Below are 13,148 nucleotides of genomic sequence, written 5' to 3'. Positions count from 1 at the left end.
TGCTTGGACTAGGATAGTTCTGCCTATATGGCGATGCATTGCTAGGTAACCAAAGGTCAAGTGCATATGTATGCAGTTGTATAGAAATCCTAATTCTAGTAGATAGGATATATGCTCTTTGGGTAAACAACTTGGGCATTATGGAATTACTTGCCTAACACAAGGGAGAAATATATAACGTTAGGAATGTGGTGGATGTATCTTCTGTTTGTACTTGAATGCAATTATTGTTTTTTAAACTATAGACAAGTTATTCAACAAAAAATAAATCATAAATTAAATACATAGTTATTATTTATTTTGAAGTAAAATAAAAAATTATAATAGTTCATACGGCTGTATATATTTATGTGTGGTTGTATGTGGTAATTTAAATTGAAAAAAATCATGCATGAATAGGATGCAAATTTTTGTTTTAAAAAACATACAAGAATGCCTACCATTTTAAAAGTAATAATAATAATTTCTGAAAAAATAGGCTTTAAAAGAGTAAATCTAATGGCACATTTTTTATAAGAAAAATCGGATAAAGAAGCGCCAAATTAAGTTTCAAAAGATGCGTTTGGGATTTTTTGGCTGATTGGGCATTTTGTAAGATGCCTCTACGGTAAATATTGAAAAAAGGAAGGGCTAAGATGAAACAAAGCCTATTTGTGTTTCTTGTCCACATTGTTTTCTCCCGCTGGCACATTCTACATGATATTTTTTACCTTTGATTTTTTTTTTTTCCTTATGCTGATGTACTATGTAATCATGTTCATGATCAGAATTTATATCGTCCAGAAGAATTTGCCAGACATGATGTACCTGGCACGTACTTTTCAGGGAGGTCACCGTTTCCAGCATTGGATGTGTTTATAGAATCAATTGCTTCCATTGGGAATATTCTGGGTATTGCCAACTTTACATTTCAACTAGTTCATTTATGTGTTTGTTTGGTGCAAAATTTTTTGGATGGTTTGAGTACTTCTAATGATGGCTGTATATTGTTCAGATGATCAGTCCATAGTAAAATTCGCAATCATTTTCTTGACCTTTGCAAAATTCTTACTGTATTGGTTTTGTCTAGTTTTTATGGCATTTTCATCCATGCCCTATGATATGTGAAACTAAAAACAAATGAACCAAACAACAAATTTCAGTATTTGTTAATTTGGCTGTAACATATGGTAGCAATTGAAGTAAATTATCCTAGTAACTATTGACTTGTTGAAGAATGAATGTTGTATCTTCTAATCAATGCAGTGAGCTAGTGAAGGTCTTTCCTACTAAGACACAAGTTAACCAAGTAGTTCGTGTTGGAAGAGCAACAATAAGAAAAATTTCTAACCTTTTTCACTCTTACATATTAGGTTGTTACATGAAAACTGTATCATTATGTGTAAGTCTTACTATAAATCACCAAAATGAAGCCTTGTGAAGCTGGCTGGACATAACTTTTCATAAATCATTTGGGTTCTGCCACATCTCTGTAGCTACTGTAGCTACTCTAGCTGAACCTTTTACTAATCCTTTTACTGTTTCATGACAATTGGGTTTAACTATTGGTTGTTGTTGTGGCTTCATTTATCAGCCGTTGCTCCATGATGACAATTATGTTAATGCATGCCTTTAAATGGCACTGTACCAGAACAGTTACTTGAGTGATGTTTGTAACTTAGCCATAACTTTTAGTTCCGCTTTAACTGATTATACCTGGTCATCAGAATATTTAGATGTGAAGCTTGGGTTTAAATGTCATGAGTGCCTAAGAAGTAATCTATAGCGTATCGTGGATAGTACATGAGTAGATTTGTTTCATGTTTTATGCCAAGAAGGGATGGTTCAATACAAGTCCAAAAATTGTGCTTTTAGCATATATGAAGGTAATTGCTGGTGTGTCGTCGAAGTTTAGCCCAGTCTTCATGCATTTTTGGATCGCATCGTATAGGATCAAGATGCAATGCAATTGTTGGATGTTGAATCATTGAAGTAGTTCAGAACAGATGAACTGTTATCTCTTGATGAAGCACATGACCTGTTCGTATGGAACCTGAATGCGTTAATTTCACATTTAACACTGACATGAATGCTTTTGCTTGGTAGTTATTGATACTGTAATAAGCCCTGATTAGAGCTGTAAATCAGTTGGATTGTATTGAATCCAACCAGTGATCACAGATTCACAATCAATTCAACGGAGATCTGTTTTCACAGCGATGGCCAGTAGGATTGATGACGTCCATACTTGTGGAAATTTTCACATTCTATTGTATTTTAGTTTTCTAGTGACTTGGTTTTTCCACTGTCGATCATTGTCTTAATATATTTGCAACAAAATGTTTTGAAAGGTCAGAACATAAAAGATGAAATTGTTAGCCAGAATATTCCACCATCTACCTGGACTAATATAAACTATTTTCTTCACGAGCTGGTGAGGTATCTACCTTCTGCAAGGTGATTTGGAAACCCGATTGTAATTGTTGAAAAGGTTTTGGGAGAATCCTTGGGGCCTATCTATCATTGCACTTCTGAGTTCTGCCAAATTTTTATGCATTACAATGGGAAGAATATTTTTAGTCCTGTTTAGAATAGGGTATTATTGATGTTATTGTTGTGGTAATTCATGAACTTCACCTCTTATTTATTTATATGTGGGAAGCCTGTTTGGGTGATTAATATATGATGACAGACCCTTTCTTCTGATGTTTGCAGTTTCGTGATATTGTTCATTACCAATTTAAGCCTCTTTCTATAGAGTAGCTAGTCTTTAATCTGAGTACATAGAAAAAGCTTTATGTACATCTCACTCAGGAGATAATGTAAAAAAGTTTCTGATTGCCTATTGAATTGTGCATCGTTCATCAGTTTGATTTATTTTTTGCTGATACGAGAAGGGTACACTTGAAGTTTTAAGTTTTAGCTTCTTATATTTCCCATTGAAGAGAAAGACAATTTTATTTTTTTGGTTGGTTCCAAATCCACATAGCATCCTATATATGTTAATGTTTAGAACATCTTACCAAATTGGTTGAGTTTAGGTGCAATAAGCCAATATTTGTTGGAGTGCTGGCCCTTGATAACTATAACTGCAATAATACTGTCCAGATACATGGTTCTAATTAGACTAACTGACATCCATTTTCCTTCTTAAGCTAATGCGTGATGAGTAAATTAATCGCTCTTTTTCCTGGTAGCTTAAATAACTTAAATGAGAAATAACTTTCTCTGATCTGATTTTTAAGATAAATGTATCTTTCATTCACCTACAACATGAAGAGTTCCTCTTTGTGGGCGTTACTTACTGAACAGTGAATGCTTGGATTAATTCCATCATAATTTACTCAAACTCTGACATCGTTTACCTCCTGAAACATTTAGATTACACTCTAACATTTATTTTGTATTCCAGGAAAAATTCGTAGTTGGTATTGGTTCTCGGCTTACAATCTGATGATCTACAGTATGTCAAGGAGTCGATATTGTGAAAGAATCGGAAGAGAACATAAAAGTAATCATGGTAAAAAAAATCTGTTTTCCTTCTTTATTTTTGAATTTAAAATTTTATTGTTTAATTGCATGCAGCTTTTTCTCAATAAAATACATATATAGCTTAGCAATTAGCAAAGTTTTCTTGATTATTTGATGCAATATTGATAGCAAGGTTTTTTACTGATTGATTCTTATGGTTTGACTGAATTAGACTTCTTGTTTTGTCCTTTGGACTCCTTAATAAGTAAAAGTTGCCAAATATTCAAATCATTTTTCTTGGTTATTATGAGTTGAAGTTGTTGTGGGGCATGATTATTATAGACTTATGTGAGAAATTGGTTTTCTGGTTGATATTTGATGATCTTAACCAACAATTTGATACTTTACATGTTCGTATCTGTCTTTGGCTTCATCATTTCATCTCTTGTTGTTTCATCTGGTTGAAGCTAAACTGCCTACCCTAGTGAATTTACAGATGAAACCGGAGCAGAAGCTTCTGTAAACTGTACCCAAAAAAATAAAGAAACATTAAATTGGAATTGTTGGCGTGTATGCCATACCTTTTCAAATCAATTTTAACTGACCATTTTTATTGCTCTATTTATTGATGATTTGTGGATGTTGAATGTGGTAATTGAAGGTTGGTCAATCAATTTTTAATTCAAAAGAAGCAGCATATTGGATTTGCAAAACATTCAACTAAATTTTGGGGGAGAATCCTGTCAGCACAGATCTGTTATCAAAATCTTTCATTTCCCTCAGTTTTATGAAATTTTACTGTTAATGTATGTACCAACTCTGCTGCAAGAGAGGATCTAAAAAGTGAAAAGTTTCTATATATTCTAACAGTTTTGCCACCTGAGCTATATTTTGCTATTCATGAACTAAATGTTCACTCATTGAGAGCTAGCTACGTGTTTGTGCATATTAAAAGAAGATGCAAATTGATGGTGTGAAAATTGTGGAGATGCAACATGAGCTTGTCAGAATGATGACAATGGATGGCAATGTTAATCATTCTCACTATGCTTGACTTTCTTAATAGAGAAGTAAAAACAATGTAACCTACCTGAAATGGTTTTGATAATGTTTAGCTGCTGCTCTGATTGTAGAAAGTGCGACGGGCAACTACACAGATTGATGCCGATAGTTCACATAGTGCATACGAAAATTTCTGTCTGTTGAAATTTGCTAAATCTTGTGTATAGATGGTTATGAAATCGGCTTTCCATTCAATGCTAGCTAATGTAATATCAAGATTGTTTAGAGTTATTATTATGTAAGGTGTTATCGCTTATAATATATGGTACAGTCACCAGTGGGTTAAAGTTTGGATTTTAGCTTTCTTATTTTCTGGATGCAACTCAACATGTAATTCAAAATTTATCACAAGATGCCCCTCTTTACTCTTGTTTCACATTTCTAGGTCACTAATCACCACTATATATTTCTGTTTCAGTGATGTACATTGTTGATTTTCGAGTTGCTGGCTATTACCAGAAATGTTATGATCCTGATTGCAGAGGTGTGTGAAGAGACAAAATACGGTTACATGCCTTTTTTTGGCATTTCTCTTGTCATTAATTTTCTTTCTGCAAATGATTGCATCAGGTTATCGTTCTCCATTACGCCCTTTGCCTTCTGATATAACGCTGAATTGTATGGGAGTGCTTGATTCAATACATCCAGAAAATTATGAGATGATGGATGTTAATTTTGATTCCCAAGTGGCTGAGGTTAACATGGAGCAAAGTTCAAAGGATAATAGTGTTTCTACTACTGAAAGCACTAAGAAGGATACTGGCTGGTGGCAGAAAGCAATGCAATATGCAGACTGCATTGAGAACTGGGAAAGTTTACCAGAGTTCGACAAATTGGTTTGAACACATGATCCTTGTGCTCAGCTATTTAATGCAATTTTATTTCTTGCATCCTTTTCCATTTCCTTTTTTTTTTCTTCATCTTTTCTTGCATATCAAACACCAACACTAACCGGCTACATCTGCTATAACATAGCTGACTCTTATAAGAAACTCATGATCATTACCAACCCTCTAGAATTTCTTGTGAATAATTACTCCTGAAATCTCTATATGATTTATTTATCATGTGTGTCTTATGATCTTAATAGAAAGTACGGTTTATTCATGCCAACATTTTTACAACTTTTCATCACATTTAGGCCTAGGTAATCAGCTTATTTAGGTCGAACGCTTTGGGTTACTGGTGGTCAATTTCTCATGATGTAAACCATATTCAAATTACATTTATGTTTTCCTCTGAATCACTCACCCTAATAGTAAATTCTGTCATGATACACTGGCAAAAATTGTACCGGTCTCTGTATATTACTTTTTCATTCTGTCAATTTTCACTTTTAATTAGTATTTTACATTTTTCCTCTGTTTTTTGCCTGGTCAGAGTAACCAATAATCTCACGTCAGTTTGTCATAGTAAATTTGAATTTAAATATATTGGTTCCGGGTCTCTCACCCAATCGATTTAAGTTTTTAGGGTTTGAATTTAGTCAACATGTGTCTTGCAAAACTTGACAATGTGGATTTATGAGTGTATGACAAATACAAATTTGAACATTTAGAAACAAGTTATGGTAAAAACTTATCATTAAGCAGTTGCAGGGAATACCATCATGCTTGTTTCAATCACATAAACATTAGCATCTTAATTGAGTCATTTGATTAACAAAATTTCAAGCCAATTCTGAATTATGTCCCATGGATCACAGGATGACGATGACAACGAAGATTTAGGCTGGTGGGTGAATGTTGAGGAAATTGTTTCACAAGTCGAGGAAACCGTAGTTGATGTATGAGCTGATTATGATCTGGAAATTTCTCGAACTTGGGGGCTGAAGGCCGGGAGATGAGAGGCAAATTAAAATCTCTTATTGTGTGTTTGTTTGTTTGTTTTCTTGAGAAGTGTTGTTGCAAAACAATCTGTAGCTGTTGTTTATAACTTTATGTAATGTATACCGAAGGCGAAAAATCTCAGCATGTAAATCTCATTCCCAAGTTCATGAATTTACTTTCTGGAGACTCTGTATCATGTTATCATCAGATCCATTCTTTTAATGTTCTTATTTTGTCTTTCAAGCTGGCACTGTCTTTCATTGTTTTAATGTTCTGAACAGAGACTGAATTCAGAGTCCACTTGCTTTGTGAACTATGCAAATTTAGGAGATGTTTAGATGTGGGTTCAAGGGAAATTTCTTATCAATTTACACACTTTTGATTTAATTTATATTAGTCAAAATTAAATATTTTTAAAGTTAAAAATCTATTTTTTTTTCGTTGATATCAATATTTGCTTTCAAAAAATACATATCGAATATTCATTTAAACAATCACTACGCTAGTATTTAAACAACCACTGTCTAGCGTAGTGGATTGTTATTTGAGTGTTGCATAAACAAATCTAGAGTCGAATCTCTAGATTGATAGTAGTATTTATTTATTGTTTATTGAGTATTTGCAAGAGGATGTCATTTCTTTTCTTTCCAAAGGGTTACATGACAGAGAGGCTTATTAGTTCAATTAGGTTTCTGAAAAATCTTGTGCGTGTGCATATAGTAAAACTTTAATTGCTTCATGTGACATCTGATTGAGTTAATAAATCTGTAGCAGATTAATAAACTACAGTAATTAATGTATCATTGTACTTACTTATCCTTTTATAGTTCTTTTATGATACAACATTTCTTGCTTTTGTCAAATATATGTACCTTTGTCAAATATATATATATATATATAATTAAATCTTGTAAAAAATAAAAAGGAGGAACAGATGGGTACAGACAACCTCCAAACAAGTTTGCTCAACCAGATAAAGTTCTACTAAACTGCACAAAACTCTTGTATCTTTAGATAGAGCAAACTTGTGATTATTATTTGTATACATGAAGTTCTAGGGTGACAAACAACCATTTTCTACTAATTGAACATTTGTTAAGAAGAACATCATTGTCTCTTGCATATGAAGTAATGCCATTACATGATTTCCTTTCTTGGAATCTTGGATGAGAGACAACATTTATCATATTTTATATCTGAAAATTCTTGTACCCGTATTCTGAATTCGTCATGCTGTCTTCCCAATCTCCCATGCAACGTCCACTGAAAATCACTTGTTTTTTTTTTTTTGAGGGAAAGAGCCACCAGGGTAGCTATTTTATTAATAAAAAAAAATAAAAGGTTCAACAAACAGACAGGAACAGACCACCAAATAAACAAATAAACAAAAAAACAGAACAGAAAGACAGGAGAAAAACAAAGTTCAAACTAAACAACAAGAGACAAACAGAAACTAAATAGCAAACCCAGCTTGATGAGATAATTTCATCAGCCATTTTGGCTTCTCCAAACCCATATGAAAGAGTGAAAGTTGAGAAGCATGCATCCCATGGCCAGCCAAAGCCGCGGCAACCCGATTCCAGTAATGAGGAATAGCATCAATCCGGGGCTGATTCAACTGAAGAAGAAGCCGGCGCAGACAATCCAAGGATCTATCCTGCCGCCAAGAAATTAGGCCCTCGTTACTGCAAATCTTCATCCAAAGGTCCTCAGAGCTGATGAAGATGTTGGAACAGCACTCCCTTGAGATAATGATATAATCCAGAGCCCAGCAAAGAGCCTTCAAGTTCATATCAACACCATCGGCCAGACCAGAAGGGCAAAAGCCTGCACAGCACACAGTGACATTAGAATTGATAGCCATGAAGCCCAAACCACCCTTACCTGTAGTAATGTTCCAAGCCGCAGCAGAGAAAACACCTAAAGCACCAGGGTAAGGTCTGTTGTTCATCATATAATTCCGCATCAGATGACCATTAGAGCTGACAGCAAAATCCTTAACATGGAGAATCACCAGATTAGCCATCTTGGAGATATCCAAGGAATCCTGCCTAAATATCAAGTTACATCTGCTCTTCCAAATTTGCCAGAGAGTAGCAGCAATAATAGAAGCCAAAAATAAAGAATTACCATTGGAACTAAAATCAAGCCAAACACCATCATCAACCAAATTGAGAAGATTGACAGTAATATCAGCGAGATTTTCAACAGTCTTCCAAACCCGAACACTAACATGGCAATATTTAAAAAGATGATCAGAGCTTTCTAAAACCAAACCACAAAACACACAGGGGTCAGGAGGACCAAGGTTTAGCCGATACATAAAATCATAAGTTTTAATTTTGTTATGCATCAACAACCAGATGAAGGTTTTAGTTTTAGGAGCAACACAAAGTTTCCATATATTAGACCAGCCAATCCACTGCTGCCCACAGCATGGGTTCTTGCTAAGAAACTTGTAGATGCTAGAAGAAAGTTTAGTACCATGAGATTCCGGAAACCAAACCCAGTGAGAAACGCCATCAACACTAATCTTACCATGAGACAAGATTGGAGAGTTCCAATTGGAACCAAACATGAGATTAAGAGCTGTCACATTCCAATTACAATTAATTAAACAGTCACTAATGCGAAGATCCTCAACAGGCAGATCCATGTTAAAGAAAACCGGTTTAAATGCAATAGGAATGTCAAAAATCCAAGGATGATGTAAAAAGGAAGTAATAGTTGGGTTAAGGCAGTTAATCCACAAGAAAGGTTTAAGAACATTGGCATTGCCGCAAAGGCCACGGAAAAAAGCCGAGCAGTTCTGCGGAGGTTTCATAGTTCAAAAATTATGATCCCCATATTTTAAATGTAAGATTTCCACCCAGAGAGCATCATGTTTATTAAGAAAGTTAAAAAGATTCTTTGCCATGAGCGAGTGCTTCACTTTAAGTAAATGTCGAATGCCTAAACCCCCCTCAGACTTATTCAGAGTGATAGTATCCCAATTCACCATAGGCATCCCTTGACCATGATCATAGTTAGCCCATAGGAATTTTCTAGCAATCATGGACAACTTATTAAGGACATTGTCAGGAATGGGGTACACCGCAAGATAATAAATAGGGGTGGACATAAGAATGCTGTTAATCAAGACTGACTTACCAGCCTTAGAAATTTTGGATTTACCCCAACTGGCTACAGAAGCATTAAGCCGGTTAACCATGAAATCAAAATGAGCAACAACAAGACGTTTAGGAGAAATGAGCACACCCAAGTAAGTAAAAGGAGATTTGCCTAACTTAAATTTGAGAATAGAGCAGATACGAGTAGAAACCCATTTGTTAAACCAATGAGGAAGGAAAACCTCAGATTTAGACTTATTCGGAACCTGGCCAGAGAGTTGAGCATAGAGATTTAAGCAAGTAACAATATTTCTGGCAACCTTTCTAGAGGCAGTGGTGATCAAAATCAGATCATCAGCATACATAAGGTGATTGAAGTTATGAGTCAATAAATTAGAGTAACCTGGGATAAGACCAAGGGATTGGGCATGATTCATAATAGCAGTAAGATTTTGAGCAACCAAAATGAAAATGTAGGGTGAAAGAGGATCCCCTTGTCTGACCCCACGGGAGGGTCTGAACCAACGGGAAGGCTTCCCATTCAAGAGAATAGAAAAGGAGGTAGCTTCAAGACAAGCCTTAATGTAAGAGATCCAGATGCGAGGGAAAATCACTTGTTGAATGCCGAGGTATCTGCAAGAACATAGATATATAAATACTCTAGAGACAACGGAACATTTCGGCATCCCATTGGATCTTATTGTAAAGAAAATACAAGTAAATTGTTGAAACAATTGATGATACTCCGGTGATTGGCTCGCCATATATATATATATATATATATATATATATATATATATATATATATATATATATATGTTCTTTGGCATGATTCAAGTGGAGACAACTAAACATCAGCATAACTTAATTTCGGTGGCATTGAGAACAATGAATGCTACAAAAAAGGGACATAATGCAGTGAGAATTTCATATGTTTCAAGACATGAATTGAAAATATAAACAATATCATCTTTCTTACAGCAAGAGAAATGTCTCCCAATGCTTTATCATTATACTTGGCATCAAAGTAACAAGTTGGTAATAAATGCATCGAAATGAAGTTGATATTCAATGAAGTTAGTAATGATTTCTCACTCTCTGAAGCTGACTTTGAAGGAAAGAACAGAACCCGGTTTTTGACTTGTGAAAATTTCTACCTTTCTTTCTGACTCTTTCCTCAATCTGCAAATCAGAACAAAAACTTTGATCATATATTGCCTCCACTAAACACAAAGTTGTCATGACATAAATTAAGAATAGCCTACAGTCACACCCTTTTCCTCATCAGTTCTGGGTTTCCAATACTGTCACCAAGCACTGCACGAAATTCCTCATCGATCATTTTTGCGTGCATTTTCTAAAACTCTAATTAAGAACAACTGCAAAATTAGAACTGGCATCCCTAAACCATAGAGCAAAGCATGCAGCTAAACTTGAGAAGCTAATAGGAAGAATAGAGAGTCAAATGCAGCTAAACTTGGGTACCCAAAACGAAATGGACTAGCTTAGTTACATAACACGCGTAGCTCGACTTGCCTCGAACTAAGCTTCATCACACTGATTAACTCATCTCAGCCGTTGATCCCTTTAATCCATTTCTCTATCAAGCTGAGCTGCCTAGAACTCACACTCTTTCTTTGATCAACTTAAATCACAGCCCTTGATTTGTTTCCAGCCAAAACATAACTGTTTTAACAGACTTTTGAATATCTGAAAAGACGACTTTACCCTCTGAAGACATTCCATTCTGAAATCTCTGAAATCACTGTCAATCTTCACAGCAACACATTCTTCTCAATCTTCTCTTCCTATCAGCAACAACAACATACTTCAATCAAACACTAACACAAACCATGGTGCAAAATTTAAAGACTGAAAACCTTCCCAAAATCAGAGCCATCACAGAAGTAGCTGAGATATGTCCTGGAGCTCAAGACATGTCGTTGAGCATTATCCTGAGGTTGATCGATAATGTTATCTGCGAAGCTGAGGATGTTCTTGATGAGTGAAAGTACAGACATCTGGAACAACAAGTGCTGCGCAAACAACACCCATGTGTGTGTTGTTTTTACTCCTGTAATTTCATGTTCGTCACTCATCAAGGCTGGAAGAAGTTGTCAAGCAGTTGGAGCAGGTCTCTTACTTTGCAGATGATTGTATCTCTCGTCTCAATGATATCGGTGAAGACAGGTTTGATGCTTATGCTCGTGTAGTCAAGACCTCTCACTTATATGAGGAAGTGTTTGGCAGAGATAAAGAGAAAAAACATGTAACAAAGCTTCTGACCACGCATCCAATGCCTACAAGTAATCGAAGACCAATCAGTGATGCTGATGAGGATGAGCAGAATTATGAAATCCTTCCTATTATTGGTGTCGAAGGAGTTGGCAAGACTGTTTTCGCCAAATCTGTGTATCATCACTCAGAAATCAGTCAGCATTTGATCTGAGGTTGTGGGTTCATGTACCTGAGGATTTTGATGAGGTCAGTATAACCACTAGCATGATACAATTACCTTCCAAGCAAGCCCGCCCTGACACCAAGAACTTGGACGAGCTCCAAAAACTACTCAGCGAACTTATTAGAGAGAAAAAGTTTTTGCTTGTCTTGGATGATGTCTGGTATGATGAGAAATCCACAGAATTGGCAAACAAAGTTAGATGGATGAGAGTCCTTGCCCCTTTGAGACATGATCATCCCGGGAGCAGGATTTTGGTCACAAGCACCATGAAATTGGTGGCCAAGATGTTTACATGTACCACTGATCCTGTTGTTCTCGGGGGTTTGGAAGAAGATGCCTGATTTGCTCTCTTCAACTGTTTTGTGTTTTATGTTGCTTAGGAGCTTAGGTGACTGCATTTTCCAACTAAAATGGTCATTTTATCCCACAAAAAGAAAAAAAAAAAGAAAAAGAAAAAAGAAACTGGAACTAAGACCCAAGATACACTGCTGGTAACAAATCAGGATATTGAGGAGACTATAGCATATTTATTGATCAAGTTAGTCCATAATCATTTTCTAGAACACTAAATCAGTGCCTTTGTTGGTGCTTCAGGTTAAAGAGGGTGATACTGTAAGTGTATAATCAACAAGCAACCAGAAGACAGAAAATGATCTTGAAGTATAATCATTGGAAGAAGAATCAGCGGTAGAAACTGTGTTGATAGAACCAGGTCAAAATTTTGTAAAAGAATATAATTCTGAGGCAAAATAGCACAACCAGGAAGTGTCTGATAAAAATGCAATGACTGCAGAGTTCGGAAATGAAGAGACAAATAGAGCAAAATGCTCAACTGAATCAGCAGCTGTCAGTGAGACAATTGTTGCCAATGGCGTTATTGATGGCAATAATGTGACAAATGAAGAATTTTGACACACAGATCAAAGACACCATAGACACACAAATCAAAGAAAAGGCAGCAGAAAAAGAGGCAATAGCTGAAAAACAGAACACTTCAACTAATGACACTGAGGATAAGAATTTACCAGTTTCATCCTCCTTAACATAATCATTGAAGCGAACAATAACAACAGATAAATATTCAGAAAACATCCATAAGTGTAAAAAACATCAATAGTGAAATGACAAATAAAGATCATTGATGTTGACAGTCAAGTACTTACTGATTCAAATTATACCACTGAGGCAATCATAAAGACGGAAGTAGCTATAAAAAAGAACATGCCCCATCGAACA

At 35.4% G+C, this 13,148-nt stretch overlaps 2 protein-coding genes across 2 annotated transcripts in view; one reads left to right on the top strand and one right to left on the bottom strand.

The window, feature by feature from the left end:
- LOC120277212 (DNA-directed primase/polymerase protein) overlaps positions 1–6,543 on the top strand; it is a 37,850-nt gene extending 31,307 nt beyond the window's left edge. The window contains exons 10-14 of the mRNA XM_039283969.1: positions 768–891; positions 3,392–3,499; positions 4,931–4,996; positions 5,083–5,348; positions 6,218–6,543. Coding sequence (XP_039139903.1) covers positions 768–891; positions 3,392–3,499; positions 4,931–4,996; positions 5,083–5,348; positions 6,218–6,304 — 651 coding nt within the window. The 3' untranslated portion in view covers positions 6,305–6,543. The remainder of the gene's footprint in view (positions 1–767; positions 892–3,391; positions 3,500–4,930; positions 4,997–5,082; positions 5,349–6,217) is intronic.
- Positions 6,544–7,794: 1,251 nt separating this feature from the next.
- Positions 7,795–10,137, bottom strand: LOC120279366. Its single transcript, XM_039286294.1, has 2 exons — positions 9,256–10,137; positions 7,795–9,150 (listed from the first exon to the last, which is right to left on the bottom strand). The coding sequence occupies exons 1-2, from the start codon at positions 10,135–10,137 to the stop codon at positions 7,795–7,797; spliced, it is 2,238 nt and encodes a 745-aa protein (XP_039142228.1).
- Between the last annotated feature and the right edge of the window lie 3,011 nt (positions 10,138–13,148).

This window comes from Dioscorea cayenensis, chromosome 2, assembly GCF_009730915.1.
Source record: "Dioscorea cayenensis subsp. rotundata cultivar TDr96_F1 chromosome 2, TDr96_F1_v2_PseudoChromosome.rev07_lg8_w22 25.fasta, whole genome shotgun sequence".
Taxonomy (NCBI): domain Eukaryota; kingdom Viridiplantae; phylum Streptophyta; class Magnoliopsida; order Dioscoreales; family Dioscoreaceae; genus Dioscorea; species Dioscorea cayenensis.
This window is presented reverse-complemented; position numbering and strand designations above follow the sequence as displayed.